This window comes from Theobroma umbraticum, unplaced genomic scaffold (assembly GCF_002168275.2).
Source record: "Theobroma umbraticum cultivar Fairchild unplaced genomic scaffold, ASM216827v3 scaffold_204.0, whole genome shotgun sequence".
Lineage (NCBI taxonomy): Eukaryota > Viridiplantae > Streptophyta > Magnoliopsida > Malvales > Malvaceae > Theobroma > Theobroma umbraticum.
The window spans coordinates 1,796,585-1,814,793 of record NW_018397267.1 but is presented as its reverse complement, the minus strand read 5'-3'; the positions used below and the strand labels follow the sequence as shown (position 1 = coordinate 1,814,793).

The 18,209-nt window shown below is 38.0% G+C and overlaps 4 protein-coding genes across 7 annotated transcripts in view; 3 read left to right on the top strand and 1 right to left on the bottom strand.

Moving 5' to 3' along the window:
- The first annotated feature begins 280 nt into the window (after window positions 1-280).
- On the top strand, window positions 281-3,194 carry LOC110424326 (secretory carrier-associated membrane protein-like). The gene is made up of 11 exons (XM_089784884.1): window positions 281-340; window positions 756-863; window positions 978-1,037; window positions 1,209-1,242; window positions 1,497-1,619; window positions 1,762-1,824; window positions 1,919-2,012; window positions 2,098-2,143; window positions 2,233-2,600; window positions 2,760-2,825; window positions 2,934-3,194. The coding sequence occupies exons 1-5, from the start codon at window positions 281-283 to the stop codon at window positions 1,586-1,588; spliced, it is 354 nt and encodes a 117-aa protein (XP_089641010.1). The 3' UTR covers window positions 1,589-1,619; window positions 1,762-1,824; window positions 1,919-2,012; window positions 2,098-2,143; window positions 2,233-2,600; window positions 2,760-2,825; window positions 2,934-3,194.
- Window positions 3,195-6,236: 3,042 nt separating this feature from the next.
- LOC110423937 (secretory carrier-associated membrane protein-like) lies at window positions 6,237-9,010 on the top strand. The gene is made up of 12 exons (XM_021438374.1): window positions 6,237-6,296; window positions 6,667-6,774; window positions 6,896-6,958; window positions 7,198-7,231; window positions 7,424-7,546; window positions 7,642-7,704; window positions 7,788-7,881; window positions 7,967-8,012; window positions 8,101-8,168; window positions 8,400-8,451; window positions 8,608-8,673; window positions 8,794-9,010. The coding sequence occupies exons 1-12, from the start codon at window positions 6,237-6,239 to the stop codon at window positions 8,881-8,883; spliced, it is 867 nt and encodes a 288-aa protein (XP_021294049.1). The 3' UTR covers window positions 8,884-9,010.
- A 794-nt stretch (window positions 9,011-9,804) lies between these two features.
- LOC110423941 (secretory carrier-associated membrane protein 3-like) lies at window positions 9,805-14,855 on the top strand. 4 transcript variants are annotated; one of them, XM_021438381.2, is made up of 14 exons: window positions 9,805-9,909; window positions 10,175-10,269; window positions 11,034-11,096; window positions 11,620-11,754; window positions 11,842-11,904; window positions 12,291-12,324; window positions 12,688-12,810; window positions 13,071-13,133; window positions 13,220-13,313; window positions 13,505-13,550; window positions 13,642-13,709; window positions 14,022-14,070; window positions 14,323-14,388; window positions 14,480-14,855. In XM_021438381.2, exons 2-14 carry the CDS (start codon window positions 10,210-10,212, stop codon window positions 14,564-14,566), a joined length of 951 nt encoding a protein of 316 aa, XP_021294056.1. In that variant the 5' UTR covers window positions 9,805-9,909; window positions 10,175-10,209; the 3' UTR covers window positions 14,567-14,855. The 4 variants fall into 4 exon arrangements, with proteins under 4 accessions (XP_021294056.1, XP_021294054.1, XP_021294053.1 ...); XM_021438379.2 differs by having other exon boundaries at window positions 9,878-10,016; XM_021438378.1 differs by lacking the exon at window positions 9,805-9,909 and adding an exon at window positions 9,916-10,060.
- A 492-nt stretch (window positions 14,856-15,347) lies between these two features.
- Window positions 15,348-18,209, bottom strand: part of LOC110424322 (uncharacterized) — a 10,766-nt gene continuing 7,904 nt past the window's right edge. Inside the window, 2 exon segments of the mRNA XM_021438878.2 lie at window positions 15,348-15,875; window positions 15,878-16,305. Coding sequence (XP_021294553.2) covers window positions 15,628-15,875; window positions 15,878-16,305 — 676 coding nt within the window. The 3' untranslated portion in view covers window positions 15,348-15,627.

The following is an 18,209-nucleotide window of genomic DNA, read 5'->3' as shown; positions in this document are numbered from 1 at the left end:
AGGTCGCTCGCTCGTTAGAGTAGACCATTTGTTTTCTTTAGAAATAACATGTCCAATACTTCCAAGTCGCTCTCTAACAGAAAAGCCAAGAATTATACTATGTCATCTGCTTTTCTCGCCGTCCTCATTTCTCAGTATCCTTTTCGCTTTACATAAACGGAAATGGTCCATCTGAACGAAGAAAAATCAGTTCAAATCATTTCTTTTCTCTCTATATAAAGAGCATTTCTCTCCGTAGATGTTGCCTTCACATTACACAAATTAAAGGACCTAAGCTATCATGGCTGGTAACCGCAATAGGAACCCTCTTGATGAGGAAGAAGAAGTCAACCCTTTTTCCGTGAGTTCCATTTCTCTCGACTATATGTATAAATGTATGCATGGAAAAGTAGGATTATGCTTCTTTACATGCACCAAGCTTGTTAGCTGACTTTAAATTTGAACGTAATTCAAGCATGCATCAGCCAACTAGCTATACCCTGTTTTTTACGCACATGATCTACCAAGCTTAGGGAATTTTGAACCCAAACTCTGATCACATTAAATGGAGTTGGAATTAAGAAAATTTTGATTTTCATTAAGGATTGCCATCTGTACTTGTAGCTTTTCAACAATAAAGTGATCTTTTGTTAGTTTTCTTTAAAAATCATTGATGGTTTTGGTGATTATATATCTTATAAACTTGCAATGTCTTGTTTGTTTTTTTTGGATTTTCCTCATGCAACGATTTGCTTGGATAATTGGTGAACTTCCAGAGTCCTACACATTATTCACACTCAAGGCTTCCAGCTCTTATTCCTGAACCTGCCAGCTACAACTATGATCGCAATCCAGCCATTGACATTACTCTTGATAAAGAAACGGTAAAGGACCCAATTTTCTGGTTCTTGGGGAACTGAGTTCGTAAAGTTTACTATTTGTATAGTCAATAAACTGAACATTCAGTTTTCTCTGATTGCACCGCGTTTAAAATGTAGAATTTAAAGCAGAAAGAGAGAGAACTCAAGGACAAGGAAGCTGAAATCAGGAGGAAGAAGGTAATAACTTTACAGATACATCAAAACCTTTGTATGAATGCAGATTCTAAACTATCATAGAATAGTGATTTTTGAGATACAGATTTTATACAATGACCTTAAGCACTAGGTGAATCTTTCATTGCCCTTGTCAAAATTTCTAACTCATTAGCTTCATTTGGGGCCATGCAGGATGTTAAGAGGAAAGAAGAAGCTCTAGCACGAGGTAACCGGCATTTGCCATTACATTTTTATTCAAGTCTTGCAGGTCTTTCCCTTCTGGGTATTTAAGCTTCTTCAAGTTAACTGAATTAGCATCTGTTTGATTTTATTCTTAAATCAACAATGCCAATTTCTTTGTTGAAAAAGAAAATGTGATTATCCCAAAAACAGCCCTAGCTGTTAGTGTTGGCACTGATAATTGACTGCCGAAAGGGGGATTAAGCAAAACAACGAGTTCAACTTCCTTTTGTTTTGCAGCTGGAATTTTCCTAGATGTGAGAAATTGGCCACCATTTTTCCTAATGATTCACCATGATACTGCAAATGAGATACCAGATTATCTTCAATGAATGCAATATGTAGCTTTCTCTACATTGTTAGGTAAGCGCCTTCTCAAATACACAGCTCAGATTTGATTATTAGGATTTTACTTGAACATAAATTTTTAAATGTAAATATCTAAAAAACTAATGATACCTGATAGCACTAGGATTCAAATATGATGAATGGTAATCTTATGCAGGATTGGCGCTGTGCCTTTTCTGGAATAGCTTAGCTGTTTCCGCAGCAAGCATCAAAGGGAAAGGTTGGATTCGAAAGATTCTTCTTATCTTTCTTGTTTATCAATTTTAATCTATTGTTTAGATTCTGCTGTTTAATCTACGAACATTTTCATTTAGGCACAAATATCTTGTTCCTCGGCTTCATCTATTTCATGCTAGGGGTACCAGGAGCTTATATATTGTGGTATCGTCCACTTTATTGCGGTTGCAGGTACTAAAACCTGTTTGATCATTTTGGTTTGAACTGAATTATGTTCTTCATTCTGTTACCTTATCACTTTATGATCATCTTGCAGGAAAGATAGTGCGTTTAAATTTGGATGGTTTTTCATATTTTATATGGTACTGTATTTTATGTATCTGGTGATCCTTTTCTCCCCGCAAGAGTTGGTAACTTCCTAACTATTTCATACCATATTTTCTACTTGCAGATACATATCTGCTTCTGCCACTATGCTATGGTTGCTCCTCCTGTAATTTATCATGGGTTATCATTAACATAAGTTCCTAAAATTTCCAGCCTTCCTCAAATTGATAGAACTGGCCAGGCCCTTTGTCTTTATTTGTAACAACATCAATGGTCTGCGGTAGTGGAGCTGATGGTGTGAACCAAAAAATATTAATTATTTCGTTTTCCTCTTAACTGATGCAATAAACTCGAGGACAAGTTTAGGGGGTTGAAAGGTCAATTTTTCATTTTCCATACCATCTTGATTATGACTTAATGTTCTGCTGCGGCTGCTTCAGGGGAGTCTTGAGTGCATTGTACCTTATTACCGACGGCTATGCGTTTATTGGGGTAAAGACACCCTGAGCCTCAAGATACTCGACTCTTTTTAGATCTTTGTTTCGTATATCATTTCTTCTCTTCAAGTCTTGATTGAAAGCATAACTTAAGAGAACATGGCTTGTAGTGCTGCATCCTTGACCAGATCCATTTTTCCTTTGCTTTGTGCAGATCCTCTACTTCATTGGGCTTGGATTATTCTTTGTTGAGTCGCTGTTCAGCATCTGGGTCCTAGAGGTCTGATCAACACTCAAACTCAATATCTCTTGCTGCATTGATTATTCGATTTATCAGGGATCTCTAACATCATTAATTTTACATTTTTCCCCCTCCATTTTCTTACAGAGAGCATATGTCACGGGGCGATGCTTAAGACCACCCTCCGTGCGGCCTTGGATTCAGCCCTTAGCTCGGTAGTAGAACCCAAGTCAGCCTTACTCGCCCAACAAGCACTCAACACTCCCACACAATGGCTTTAAGCCGGCAAGCAAGCTTGCATAAGCAAGGAAGGAAAAACGGGAAGAGAATGCCAAAGAGAAAAACTAAGCTTTGTATTGAATGAATTGAAATACAATGGATTCTAATGGATGATTTACACTAAGGAGGATGGGGTTATTTATAGCCAAGGTTTCCCACCCATTTCCCTCCAAAATTTTCCCTCCAAAGGATTTCCCTCCAAAAGTTTTCCCTCCAAAACCATTTGGAAGGGAAACTAAAGTTTATAGAAGCTCCCTTGGGAGGGAAATCCGACAGCCCCTCATGTGGGTCTGGTGGGCCGCACCCCTCTCGGGCCCCCCTGGTGTGACTGGGCCGCGCACAGGCTGTGTGCCTGGGCGGCTGGCGGGCTGGCGCGCAGAGCCCCTCGTAGGCGGTCTGTCTGGGCGCTGTGCAGGCCTGCTTGCTGCACTCCTGCCGAGCCATCTTGCGGGTTGCGCATCTGCGTGCCGCGTTCTGTCGGGTAGGCGGTCTCAGGCCTGCGTGCCGCTCGCCCATGGTGTGCGGACCCTCGTGCCGCGCACCCTTGCTGGCCAGAGGCCCTCGACCTGTGTACTGTGTGCCCATGTTCTGCGTCCTTACATGCCACAAACCCCTGCTGGGCCGGCGGCCGCGGGCCTGCGTGCCGCGCGCACATTCTGTGCGCCCCCTCGTGCTGTGCACGCCTACTGTGCGGGTTGGCACCCCTGCACGCGTTCTGTCGGGCTGACTCGCCCAGGGTCCTGCGCCTTGCGCTCCTGCCACCTTCCAGTCGGGCTGGCTCGCTCATGGGCCTGCGCCGTGCGCCCTTGCCAGCATCCTGTCGGCCTGGCTCGCCCATGGGCCTGCGCCGTGCGCCCCTGCTAGCGTCCTGTCGGGCTAGCTCACCCAGGGGCCTGTGCCGTTTGCCCCTACTGCCATTCCGTCGGGACGGCTCGCCCAAGGGCCTGTGATGTGCGCCCTTGTTGGCTCCCTGCCGGGCTGGCTCGCCCGGGGGCCTGTGCCATGCACCCCTGCTGGCACCTCGCACTTGCCTTCCGCTATCAAGTGAGGGTTTGCTCTCAGCAATACTTCCCCCACATATCGGCACCTTGGGACACCCTCGGGCCACCTTTAAGGCGTGGAACTGCGGTCCGTGACACATACAGATGCTTCGGTGGCACTGGTAAGGCTGCAGAGGCAAAGCGTAGTGCTGCAAGAGGAACAGCAATGGCAGCAATAAGCTAAGCAGAATCAAGTAAGATAGCAACCTCATGAACGGATATTTCCTTACCCAATCTACTAAAAGAACCAGATTAAGAGTCCTGAGATTGCTTGTAAGAAAGAGACTCATGTAAATTGGTATGACCTGACAACTTGCTATTTTGCTGCATAAATTTGCATTATGAAAACTTTGATCCATTTTCTATCCAATGTACAGGTTATTGTTTGTTTGATGATCCATTTTCAACATGTAATGTTCAAGATTAAAGCTTTACACTAACCACAATTATTTTTATTCAGACAAGCCAGTGTTTCAGTTGAGACTAGTTCAGTTAAGGAGTGCAAATATTCCCTTGCAGTTCCATATTTCTTGATAGCCGTATGAAAGTTTTCAATAGTTTGATCTTTGATGCTTATCGCATTGGATGTGGAAATCGATGTTATAGCCTTGTAGCAGGAGTTTTTACCTGGCTTCTTTCCATGAATGAATACAGTTGAAAAATCCAAAAAGGAAAGAAAAGATTATGGCCTTGTGGGACATGATTGTCTTCAGATTCTTCTATAAGCCTGTACAATGATTGCTAATAAAAGTCATACACTGTTGCAGAATTCGGAGGCAATCCCCTTGGGAGCTTCAAGTCTTTAAAGAGCGATGGAATTAAACAGTAGAAGAGGACAAGAACTGGGTGGATCCATTTGTAAGATATCAAAGGCGCCGAAAACATAAAACGTCACCAAACTTAAAGTTTTTAACTCAGGACCTCACCAAGCAGCTGGTTGGATACGTAAGTTTGGCTTCTTCACATACAGATACAGCAGTCTCTCATCTATACTTGTATCTTAATTCCTCTAGCCTTTGGTGGATGGATGCTCATAATTTGAAATCCTCATAATTGTGTTCCCTTGCTTCGGAATTTGTCTAATATATTTAGCAATACAAGTTTTTTTTTTGCAATTAATTCGGATAAACTATACATACATATATATATATATATATATATATATGAGTTAATTCATGCAAGCCATCATTTGATCATCATCTCTATCTCTAGATTAAGAGATTAAAACCCATTCTTTGCCTCAATAAACAACTTAAAACCTTTGGGTCAAGTAATTTTACACAACCCAGTGTTTGTAATGGGTTTGTACTTAATGTAAATCAAGCTCAAGCTCAAGGGTTTTAGAAATTAAAAGCTATTCTTGAATTCTCAGTTCTGTGATGAAATGGCGATATATGCAGTATTATTCCTATTACATACCTTTGGGTGTTTGTATTTGTTGCTTTGGATTTGGATTGCATTCATTTGTCCTTGCCGCACGACAATGTACAAGAGAACGATCGAGGCCTTCTGTGTTCCTTACAGAGATGAAATGTATTAATACTTCAATTCCATTAAAGACAGACAGATCATACCACACTATATTTACTTATGTTGTATAAGATTGGTCCTTGTCATACGATAATGTACAAGCGAATAATGGCCACAACAATGTTCTACGCTTGACTTGCTTGGAAAATATTAGTTTATGGCTCCAGATAGCTAAGAAATTTACATAGGCAAGGTTGCTCGCTTGTAAGAATAGACTATGTGTTTTCTTTTGAAATAACATGGCAGATAGTTCCAAGTCACTCTCCTTCAGAAACAATGAAACAAGCTATAAAACATAAGGTTTCTTCGATCAATCCGATGTCTTTCAGAAAAGCCAAGGAAATTATACTATGTTATCTGCTTTTCTTGCCGTCCTTCTCATTTCTGAACACCCTTTGTGCTTTACATCAACGGAAATGGTACATCTGAATGAAGACAAATCAGTTCAAATCGTTTCTTTTCTCTCTATATACAGAGCATTTCTCTCCGCAAAGAAAATGTTGCCTTTAACTCAAATTGCTACTTATACAAATTAACTTGCATTTCTCCCTCCTTCTAAAATTGAGCTTTGGTCTGTCTCTATAGAAAGACGTAAGCTATCATGGCTGGTAACCGAGATAGGAACCCTTTTGATGAGGAAGAAGTAGACAACCCTTTTTCTGTGAGTTTCGTTTCGTTTCTTTCGACTATATGTATATATGTATGCATGGAAAAGTAGGATTATGCTTCTTTACGTGCAACAAGCTTGCTAGCTGATTTAAATTTGCACGTAATTCAAGCATGCATCAACCAATTACCTATACGTGCATAATCTACTTAGGAATTTTGAATCCCAACAACTCTTTGATCCCGGTTAATTGAGTTTTAATTAAGAGAATTTCTATTTTCAACAATAAATTGATCTTTCGTTAGTTTTCTTTAAAGAGCATTGGTGGTTTTGGTGATTATATATGTTGTAAGCTTGTAATCTTTCGTTTGGTTTTTTGGGTTTTCCATGCAACGATTTGCTTGGATAATTGGTGAACTTCCAGAATCCTACACATTATTCACACTCAACGCTTCCAGCTCTTGCTCCTGAACCTGCCAGCTACAATTATGATCGCAATCCAGCCATTGACATTACTCTTGATAAAGCAACGGTAAATTAGGACCCAGTTTTCTGGTTTTTGGGGAACTGAGTTTGTTATATGCTTGCTATTTATATAATGCCATTAAACTGGACATTCAGTTTTCTCTGATCATACCCTGCTTAAAATGTAGAATTTAAAGCAGAAAGAGAGAGAACTCCAGGACAAGGAAGCTGAAATCAGAAGGAGGGAGGAGGTAATACCTTTACAGTTGCGTTCAAAACTTTGAATGAATGTAGATTCTAAACTATCATAGACTAATGATTTTTGGAGCATGCTAAAACTTTGATTTATCATGTGGAACATATATATATATATATATATATATATAAGTAGCAAGATACAGATATTATACAATGGCCTTAAGCACTAGGTGAATCATTCATTGCCCTTGTCGAAAATTCTAACTCATCAGCTTCATTTGAGTGCATGCAGGTAGTTAAAAGGAAAGAAGAAGCTCTAGCACGAGGTAACCTGCATTTGCCATTATATATTTTTTTAGTCTGCAGGCCTTTCCTTCTGGGTATTTGAGCTTCTTCAAGTTAAGTGAATTAGTCTATTATCCTTAAAGCAGCCTTAGCTGTTAGTGTTGGTGCTGATGATTGACTGTCCGAAAGGGAATTAAGCAATACATAAAGTTTAACTTCTTGCTGTTTTGCAGCTGGAGTTTTTCTAGATGTGAAAAATTGGCCACCAGTTTTCCCAATCATTCACCATGATATTGCAAATGAGATACCAAATTATCTACATCGAATGCAATATGTAGCTTTCTCGACATTGTTAGGTAAGCGTCTTCTCAAATGCACAGCTCAGATTTGATTAGCACTAGGATGCCTAGGATGCTAACAGGATAGAATGATGAATGGTAATTTTATGCAGGATTGGTGCTTTGCCTTTTCTGGAATGTCATAGCTGTTTCCACTGCAAGCATCAAAGGGCAAGGTTGGATTAGAAAGCTTCTTGTTTTTCCATTATAATCTGTTGTTTAGATTCTGTGTGTTTAATCCTAGAACATTTTCATTCAGGCATATATATCTGGTTCCTCGCCGTCATCTACTTCATGCTTGGGGTTCCAGGAGCCTATATACTGTGGTATCGTCCACTTTATCGCGCTTGCAGGTACTAAAACCTGCTTGATCATATTGGTTTGAAATTTGAATGATGTTCTTCATTCTGTATACCTTATCACTTTATCATCTTGCAGGAAAGACAGTGCGTTTAAATTCGGATGGTTTTTCATGTTTTATATGGTAATGTACTTTATGTATCTGGTGATTCTTTTTTCCCCCCAAGATTGGTAGCGTCCTAACTATTTCATACCATGTTTTCTACTTGCAGATACATATCTGCTTCTGCATCTATGCTGCGGTTGCTCCTCCTATAATTTATCAGGGGTTATCAATGCCGTAAGTTCCTTAAAATTTCCAGCCTTCCTCAAATCGATAGAACTTGTCAGGCCCTTTTGTCTTTATTTGCAACATCATCAATGGTCTGAAGTACCGGAGTTGAGGGTGTGAAGCAAAAAAGATTAGTTATTTCATTTTGCTCTTAACTCTTGCACTAAACTCGAGCTCAAGGTTCGGGGTTGAAAGGTTGATTCTTGATTATGACTTAATGTTCTGTTGCTGCTGCTGCAGGGGAATCCTGAGTGCAATGTATCTTATGAACAAGCACGATGCTCTTGTTGGGGTAAAGGCACCCTGAGCCTCAACATACTCAACTCGTTTAAAATCTTTTGTTTCATCGTTTCTTCTCTTCAAGTCTTGATTGAAAGCATAACTTAATAGAACATGGCTTGTAATGCTGCAGCCTTGACCAGATCGATTTCTACTTTGCTTTGTGCAGATCTTCTACTTCATTGGGTTTGGATTATTCTGTGGTGAGGCACTGTTAAGCATCTGGGTCCTTCAGGTCTGATATCAACACTCAAATTCACCTACTCTTGCTGCATTGATTATTCGATTTACCAGGGATCTCTAACATCATTATTGATTAATTCTACTCTTCTTTCTTGCCCCAATTTTCTTACAGAAAGTATACAGGTACTTCCGTGGCACTGGTAAGGCTGCAGAGGCAAAACTCAGTGCTGCAAGAGGAACAGCAATGGCAGCAATGACCTAAGCAGAACCAAGTAAGGCAGCAACCTCATGCATGGATATATCCTTAGCCAACCTCATGCATGGCTTTTGTAAACAAAGCGTCTTTTGTAAATCGCCATGACCTGACAGCTTCCTATTTTGCTGCAAAAACTTGCCCTATGAAAACTTTGATCCATTCTCCATCCCAATGTTCAAGTTATCGTTTGTTTGATGATTCATTTTCAACTGTAATAATGTCCAAGAAACATAAAGAATCGTTTTTATTCAGACAAGACAGTGTTGCAGTTGAGATTAGTTTAGTTAAATACTACAAATATTCCCTTTCAGTTCTATATTTCTGTACTTCTTCAAGTCTGCATGCATGACGTCACATTCATAAAAATAAAAATAAAAATAAAAAAAAATTAAATATTATTTTTTCTTTAAAAAGAAATATTGATGCAAATCGAAAGGGACGTTATTCTAGAACAACGAATGGAAGACGCCCCAAACGTTACGTTTCGACGATGCTGTTTCCATTCTTTCTTTGTGTAGACAAGTCAACTATTTCTATTTTTAAATGTCCTTTTTTAAGTTAATTAATTAATTCCTTTTGATTTTTCCAATCTCTTGAACCAAAAACTCATTTTCATATTCGACATTTTAGTATTAAAAACACATTTCCTTTCGCCATCATTAATAATTAATGCCCTCATTTTAATTTTAAATTACAATTAAAAATTGATAAATACAAAAAAACTTACAAACAACTAAAGATGAATTTTCCGTCAACATGATCTTTTATCGATATTTAATTGATTAATGATAATTTAAATTCTGTAAATTATCGTGCCACCGATTTTAATATTTCAGTCCAAACAAGGCATAGGAATAATCGGTCGGCTGTGGTTCAAAAACTGAAAAATCAATTTAATAAATAAATCATTTATGCAAAGAAAAGACAAAAAAAGAAGGGAAAAGTTGTCATAGCAGTAATGTAAGAAGGGGAAGATTATTCTATTTTTTTCCCGCTGTTCCTGTTAATTTCTTTTTCGGCCAACTTCGACAGGTGAGAACAAGCTGACTGACCGAAAAGTCCAACTTCTCTTTCTCTGTCTATCTCTTTTCATACAGCGAAAGCAAGTTTCTCTCTCTAGAAGGATTCGCCTTCGCTTTGTAAGAAGGGGAAAATTTTTTCTTCTTTCAAATTCTTAGCTTGAGTAATTCAATTTGCTTCTTCAACAAGTTTCTCTTTTTCTCTCTCTCTCTATAGTTTAGATCTTCGTTATATTAATCATATATCCTATTTCCGGTTTGTTTGTTTTTTTTTTAAGTTTTTACAGAGGAAAAAGAAGAAAACCCTACGCTGATGGCTGGTCGTTACGATAAAAATCCTTTCGATGAAGAAGAAGAAGTTAATCCTTTCGCGGTTAGTTTCTCTTTCTCTTTTCTCTCTCTTTTCATTTTATGGCTTTATTTTTGTTTCTGTTGGTAAACGATGTTTTGGTGGAGTTGAAGTTTTGAAGTTCAATTATGGTGTCTCTGTTGCTGTATACTTGGGGAATTTGAAATTCTCTAGCGCTTTGGTGAAAGGTTTAGGAACGGAATATCCGTTGACTTGTGATCGCTTCGAGATTTTAATTTGATCTGAAATTTCGGTTTAATTCGGTTTTGGAAAGTGTTTTACTTGGTTGTTGTAGCTGATGTGATGGCTTAAGTGACTTCGGTGTTTTCTTGTTAATGAAGATGTATTAAATACAGTACAAAATTCATTCAAGCGTGTTCAATTATTGAATCCATCATCAATTTGTTTAACAAATAAGCAGTTTCCTAGTGCCAAGGCATTATGCTTTTCTGCTATTGTTATTAATTTTGAGAAAGTGATTTGGATAATGTTTTCAGCATGTTTTTTTCAATCATATATCTATGATATTCGGAGAGAAATAATTTCTTTTCTTAAGTGTTAACTCTTTCGTTAACCTATATTCTTCAAAATGTGCAATTCCTGCCGTGGTGATTAGGCAGAAGGGGAAATTCATATTTGCACTTAGGTGAACCTTAGTCCATGTAATGCAGAATATGACATGTTATCGGGCTTTATTACTTGATTTATCTGTCCAGAAGTTAGTCTATGGATGCTGTACAACTTCTCTTCTAATATGATCTTTTTTTTTTTAAATTAATTTCTACCAGGATCCAGCAGTGAGAGGGAAGGCATCTGGGCAGTCTAAATTTGGTGGGGGTCTATTTTCAATGGTAAGCTAAATTATTGTTTCTAAAATTTCAAGGGAACTGTTTAAGAACATTTTTCTGATTTGTTAATGGGTGAAAGGTGTGGAATTTAGCATGTGGATTTGGTTGTTTGTCATCCTCTGGATGTCTGTGGAGATTGCCTCTTATCTGGTTATCAACTCTGTTTTGGAAGGCTAGGTTTTGAGTTTATCTTTTAGACATGGATGCTAAGTAGTTACCAATGCAATCTAAAACCATAGCTTTACGTGATTTTGTTCTAAACTACCACTTTTCAACCCCTTGGGCATGCTGAATTTCCATATTTTTCTACTAGGTTGCAAGAATTTGATAACTAAATTAACCTAGGGCCTGAGTTCTCTTTATAATGCTGATAGTTTTGGGAGTTAGCTTGCACTTGCTCAACGCTTATAATGATCTAATTCAGAAAAAATAGGTTGCTTGCTATATATGTTGTGATATGGTCATGTACGGAAAAATTTTCTTATGTTACATGCTTCTTGAATGCATATTGTCAATTAATTTTCAGAATAATCCAACCGCTCCACCTGCATCAAACTCTAGACTTTCACCACTACCTCCTGAACCTGCTGGTTTCAATTATGATCGCGAGGCAACAATTGACATTCCTCTTGATACATCTTCAGGAGGATCAAACTATCAGGTTGGTGAAGACCTGTCTCTAAATTCTATTTGCATAATTTGGTTCATTGTTGAAACTCATTTTTCTGGTTTTACTGTTCAAATCTAGGATTTGAAGAGGAAGGAGAAGGAACTCCAGGCTAAGGAGACTGAATTGAGAAGGCGGGAGCAGGTATGTTGTGGATGAGATTGTATGATTTTGAATTCATTCTTATTCTACAGGATCATGGACTTGATTGTGTTCTCTCAATTTGCTCCCAAAGATGTGTTATTACAATTTTAGAATCTGATGTAACAAAAGCCAAATATATCTCAATAGTTCTTGTCCTAAAAATAACTATTAAGACACTATTAGGCTTGTAGTGGGATATGTCTTTTGTGTTATCTCTGTCTATTTTAACATACTAAGTTATTGGGATGGTTTTAAGTTACAAGTTTGCATTCATGCATGTTTGTTTCATAAATAAATAGCAAGAACTTTATTTTGTTTACTGCCCTTTGGCACCTCATAAATCATTGCATCCCTGCAGTTTTCACTGATCAGCTTAATCCATGCAGGAAGTGAAACGGAAAGAGGAGGCGGCGGCAAGAGGTACCTTTCATTTTTCTTTTTATAATTTGACTAGTCACACTGTTCTATAACTCTTAGGTGTTTGAGTCTCTCCAGGGCTACTGAATTGGTTGGTTTGATTTTAGTTTGAGATCTGGATGTTCATGTTGTAGTCAATGGCATCTAATCCTCACCTTTAATTAATAGTAAAAGAAAGAAGTGACTGTCTTTGATAAGCATTTGCTGAGTCTAGGTCTGCTGTCTCTTTATTTTTGCTCATAGATTCAATATTTGTTCTAGGTCACATTCTTTTGCCAAATAATTTGACCTGGTTCTATTTTCTTTTATGGTCAATCACTCTTACATTTCTGCCATGAACTAGAGTTTGACTTCTCTGTTTTGCAGCTGGTATTGTTCTGGAAGAGAAAAATTGGCCGCCATTTTTTCCCATCATTCATCATGATATTGCAAATGAAATACCAATTCATCTACAAAGATTGCAGTATGTTGCATTTTCGACATTTTTAGGTAAGTCTTTTGTGGACGCTAATTGCTACTTTGTTTGTTCTTTTGTTCTATGCATAGTGCATCTAAGCATTGCTCAATGTGTGTTATTGTTGGGAAAAAAAATTTTGTGTCATATTGATATGAAGTTGTATTCATTGATAGATTGCATTGGGTGATTATTTGTACCATGCTTTTACTTTGTTAACTCTTTAGTTGCAAAAATCTTTGGTGTAAGCCAATGGATGACCGACAGTTGGGTGCTGTGTGGTGATTCGATGCAGGATTGTGTCTGTGCCTTCTATGGAACATCATAGCTGTTACTGCAGCATGGATCAAAGGGGAAGGTTAGTTTAGAAATGTATTTCCTTATTTCTTGTTTTTGCTTTGAATATAAAGATTATCTTGTTTTGCCTTATTTATTATTGTTCAGGTGTGAGGATCTGGTTCTTGGCTATTATCTACTTCATAGCAGGGGTCCCAGGAGCCTATGTATTGTGGTATCGCCCACTGTATCGTGCTTTTAGGTACATAACATACTCCAATCTTTTTCTAGTATCGCTATTCATTTTTGCCCTTTTTTCTTTTAAATGTTGGATTGGCTCCAACGCCAACTTCTGTTACTGGTTTCTTAATCTGGCTGTTCATGTTCCTTGCACTTGGTAATCAGCCCATATATTAATTTGAATTATTTTCTTACCTTATGACTATTATGTAGGAATGAAAGTGCTTTGAGGTTTGGATGGTTCTTCCTTTTTTATTTGGTAATATCTCTTGTTTCTTCTGATAGTTATGTTTCTTTTCTAGGAGTTGGTAGATATTGATTCTTTTATTCCTCTTTTTCCGTGTTTATAGCTACACATCGGCTTTTGCATCTTTGCTGCGGTGGCTCCCCCTATTGTTTTTAGAGGGAAATCACTCACGTATGTTCCTAAACTGTTTTTAACTTATCTTTGGCAATCTTTAGTGAAGTTGGACAAAAGTGATTTGCATCTATCTGTTTTTATTTGCAAGTACATCAGTGCATTGGGGTAGACATGATGCACTGTGGACATAGTATCCTACAAAAAATTCCATTTTCCATATTTGGGAATCTTCTATTTCAAATATGAGATACCGATTAACTATTATCTTAGTGGCATGCCAATATACTACAAGTGTTGGAGATGCAAAGTTGGTATTGTACTGCAATTTTTTGTCCCTATATCTTACTAATGCTGTTTTGTCCCATACAGCGGGATCCTTCCTGCAATAGATCTTGTTGATGGCAATGCTTTGGTTGGGGTAAGTATATGCTTAAATCTGAGCAAAAATTTTGTCACCACAATTGGGTTTTGTCATTAAAACAGTTGAGCATTTGCTTAATCTGTAGCGGAAATTGATTACATGCTGTGTTAAGTGGGATAGCTGGGTGCAGAAAGAATGTTGCTTGTACCGTTGAAGGCTTGACCAATGTGATTGCATTTTCTGTTAACCAAAAAGTTGATAAAGATATTTTCTTGACCATTTTGATGAAATTTCTATTTGTTTGTGTAGATCTTCTACTTCGTTGGTTTTGCATTATTCTGTTTTGAATCAGTTGTAAGCATATGGGTTATTCAGGTTTGTTCAGTCCCCAACCTAATTTATTGCAAAACTCACATACACATGCTGTATGGGATTTCTAACATCCCGTTTACTGCTTGCATTGCAGCAAGTATACACGTATTTCCGTGGCAGCGGTAAAGCTGCTGAGATGAAGCGTGAGGCTGCGAGAGGAGCTATGAGGGCTGCCATATAATGGCTCAGGAGAGCAGCAACGGGGTATACAGTAAAACATTTGCGTGTGGATTCTTCTTGCTTGTATGCACTTTGCCAGGGAAGGAGCAGATACAGCTTGTTATTTCTGGATCCTGGCTTTTGTTGCACATATATCTCTGTAACTTGTTCTGAGTGCTACTTTCTGTAAAGTTTTTTTTTTTTTCACTCTGGAGTTTGAATTAGCAGACCGCTTGTACAAGACTTAAAAAGACATGATTTTCATGTATGAATTGATTCTATATAGAGAAAAGAGTTTCATTTCTGGGTTAGTTCGCGGTGTTATGCCTAGATAAGAAGCCTCAGGAATAGGACCATCAGTATCATATACATATAGAATTGACCTTTGGGACCTACCTAAGATTATGTAAGAAGGAAAGGATATTATTCTCCATCATTTTCCAGGGAACCGAGACAATGATGGAGGTGAACCTGGCCGGGCATTAGTACATTTCTAGCAAATTTCCATGGCAGATTGTTGAATCCTGACGAAGAATAGGACTTCGATCAAGGATTTGATCGAAAGCAAGCAAAGGCTCTTGATCTTCAAGAAGCATTTTTCACGAGGGAAAGAAATGTTAGGGGAGGAGTCATTACCGGCTAAAGCAGAATTCAACTCACCAGAGCTATATCCTGCAAACTCGACAACTCTTTAAATGCTTGCAAACATGGAAAACAAACATGGCACTGCATTTCCTTCCCCGAAACTGCCAACCAAAGTTGGTAAATTAAGTGCAAATTTCACATTAAATTAAGAAGTAAGAAACTAATAAGCATACTCTCTCTCGTTTTCACTTATTTATATTGATCTGATAGTTGATCCCGGCGGTAAAGTTTTAGAGATCGAGAGAAGAAGAAAGAGGAAAACTCAAATCATAGAAGCTCTTACATCAAATACTCCATATATATATATATATATATATATATATATATATATATATATATACTCATATGATTTGATTAAGCTGCATGGATCTCATCTATGATCATACATAGTTACGTAGCTACTGATTATTGCAAGTGCTATATATTATATTACCCTCTTTAACAATAAGCGACGCATTTCTTCTTACAATCCATGGTGCAGCCACCGCCACCGCCGCCGCTACCGTACCCTTTCCCTGATCGGCTAAAGGAGGTGAAGCACTTAGCAGGGCAGGTCAGCTTCTTGTTGTAACAAGGACCCTTTTCTTTGCAAACAACGGTAGGCCTAATGATACCGCCTTTTGAGTACCCTCCATTAGGACCTCCATACCCAGCTCCATAGCCACCACCTATGATACCGTTTCCCACCCTTTTCCAAACCCTGGGATGTTCCCAAAGTCAGGTCCTGGACCAAAGAACCCGCCAATCCACACATTGTTTCCTCCACCTTTGTTGTTGCTGCCTTTGCTGTGCTTTTGATCAAATGATAAGGGTTCGAATAAGTCAGGCCTTGCTGCTGCACAGAGTGAAGCTGTGATAAGCAGAACCGCCAAGACGGAGCTGATTTTGGATTCATTTTTTATCTCTTTTTCTTTTGACGATAGTGATGAGGAGAGAAGAAAGTGTTGCAGTGCAGGAATATTTAAGTGGGTAAGTGGGGATGAAAGGAAGTCATTTATGCAGAGCGAAAGAGACAGAGAGAGTTGGTGACAGTTGAGGACAGACGGTCCTCCATGAATGAGTAGGTTGGGCACAATTATGACCCTGTCTTCGTTTAGTGATACCACCTTTTCTTCTCTACTTTAAAAATTTCTTTAAACCTTGATTACTATTGCAATCAAGAGATAAGTTTCTTTCTTTGTCCAATGATTAGAGAATTTAAGCCTCATATACATCATGGGATGCATTCTATTTTGCCCAAATTTCAGGAAAAAGAAAGAACAGGAGAAATGGTAATAATTTCTTTCTTTGAGAAGGAAATTAAAATTGTCTTGTAGTATATATACAGTATAAAGTTAAAATACTTAAAAACTACTACACAGATCTTATACTTTGGATTGTGTGGTTATGTTTTCACTCATGGGACTCAGATTGAAAAGTCCCAGAATTTGTTAGCATGCAAGAGATATCAGCCATGGCTTGATATTCTTCCTTTGTTAGACAATGAAAAATGATAAAAACAACTTGGGATAAAAAGGTTTTGAAAACAGGATCTGGCCATGTGATTAGGCCACTTGGGGCAAAAATTAGTTTGGAACTTAAAAAGGTAGCATGATGCTGATGGATGGAGCAAGGGTTACCATTGCATAAAAGAGGGGCATTGACAATCGAGGCCTATGCCATCAGCAAGCAACAATGGAAGAAATTGCTATCCACGATTGCACATGGATTGCTAACTGTAACTATACTTGAATTTGAATGGTCCTTTTATCCTCCAGAAGAGAAGCATTCATGGATATCTATGAACAAATGTGGAAAATGTTTATGAAAATAATATTTTTAACAAATACTTGTACTTGTATGGAAAACAATTTTCTATCTCCATTTGGTGTTTACTTAGACATTTCATTTTGTAATTTTGCATCATGTACCTAATTCTATATTATCAATCAAACCCTAATTTTAAACTTTAAAATATAAAAAATTTAAAAGACGTGATACAAAATTATAAAAGGAGATAGACAACAAATAAAAGGTAAGAATTTTTATTAATACTCGTATATATAACATTGATTGTACGAAATATTAATATGTAATAATTAAAAACTTTAGTTTAGCAAAAACGATTAATAAGGGGGCATAATTATTCATTGTCTCGACCTAATAATCACCCAAAAACGTTAAAATTTACTTTATTCAAATTTGGAAGTAGATTAATTATATGGTACTGTCAAGTACCGAATACCCACCCCTTGCTAGTCAGCAATAAAGGAAATTTATGGGATTGTACTGGAGAAAGAAATCAAAATGAGCAAATTTATTGCCATGTCTCAAACATGGCTTAAATACATTGAATTTCCAATCAACAATACTCATTAAAGATGATGGATATTTCTGAATCAAAATGCTGCATGCATATCTGCAGACTGCACAGCAAGAAAATATTGCCTCTAAACTTATTCTATGAATTTTCTGCTTAGACTAGATGCAATGGGACTGGTTCGCATGATCCACCCTCTTACAGCATTTAGCTAGCTGACTTAGCCTTTGTTATCTTTTGGTGCTCCAGGGGTTTGGCATGGTTACAGATTCTTACACCTGCTGGCTAGAAAGGAACATGATTTCTTATAACAGTCTGAAGATGACAAAGGGTTCACTAGGGGAGCTTGCAACTAGTTGCTGGACATGAATGGAGCAAGTTGCTAGGAATCATTGAATACCACAGTACAGCTATAATCCCACAGATGGAACAGGAACCCGATAAGGGGAGGGGCCGGCCATTGAATCCCAATTTGGCATTTGATCGATCAAATCTATACAGATATGTCACTAAATATGCTTCAGTACATCCAATATTTCCTCACCTACTTATTTATAGCTCTTGACTATTAGGACATTACCCTCTGTACCAAGGAAGAACCATCCCATCTTGATTGCTACAAATTTTTTTCATAAGTCAAAATTGTCTGTCCCTGCAGTATCCATGGATTGCTCATTTGCAATCAATGATACGTACCTTGGGTTATTGTTTTCAAAGGTTT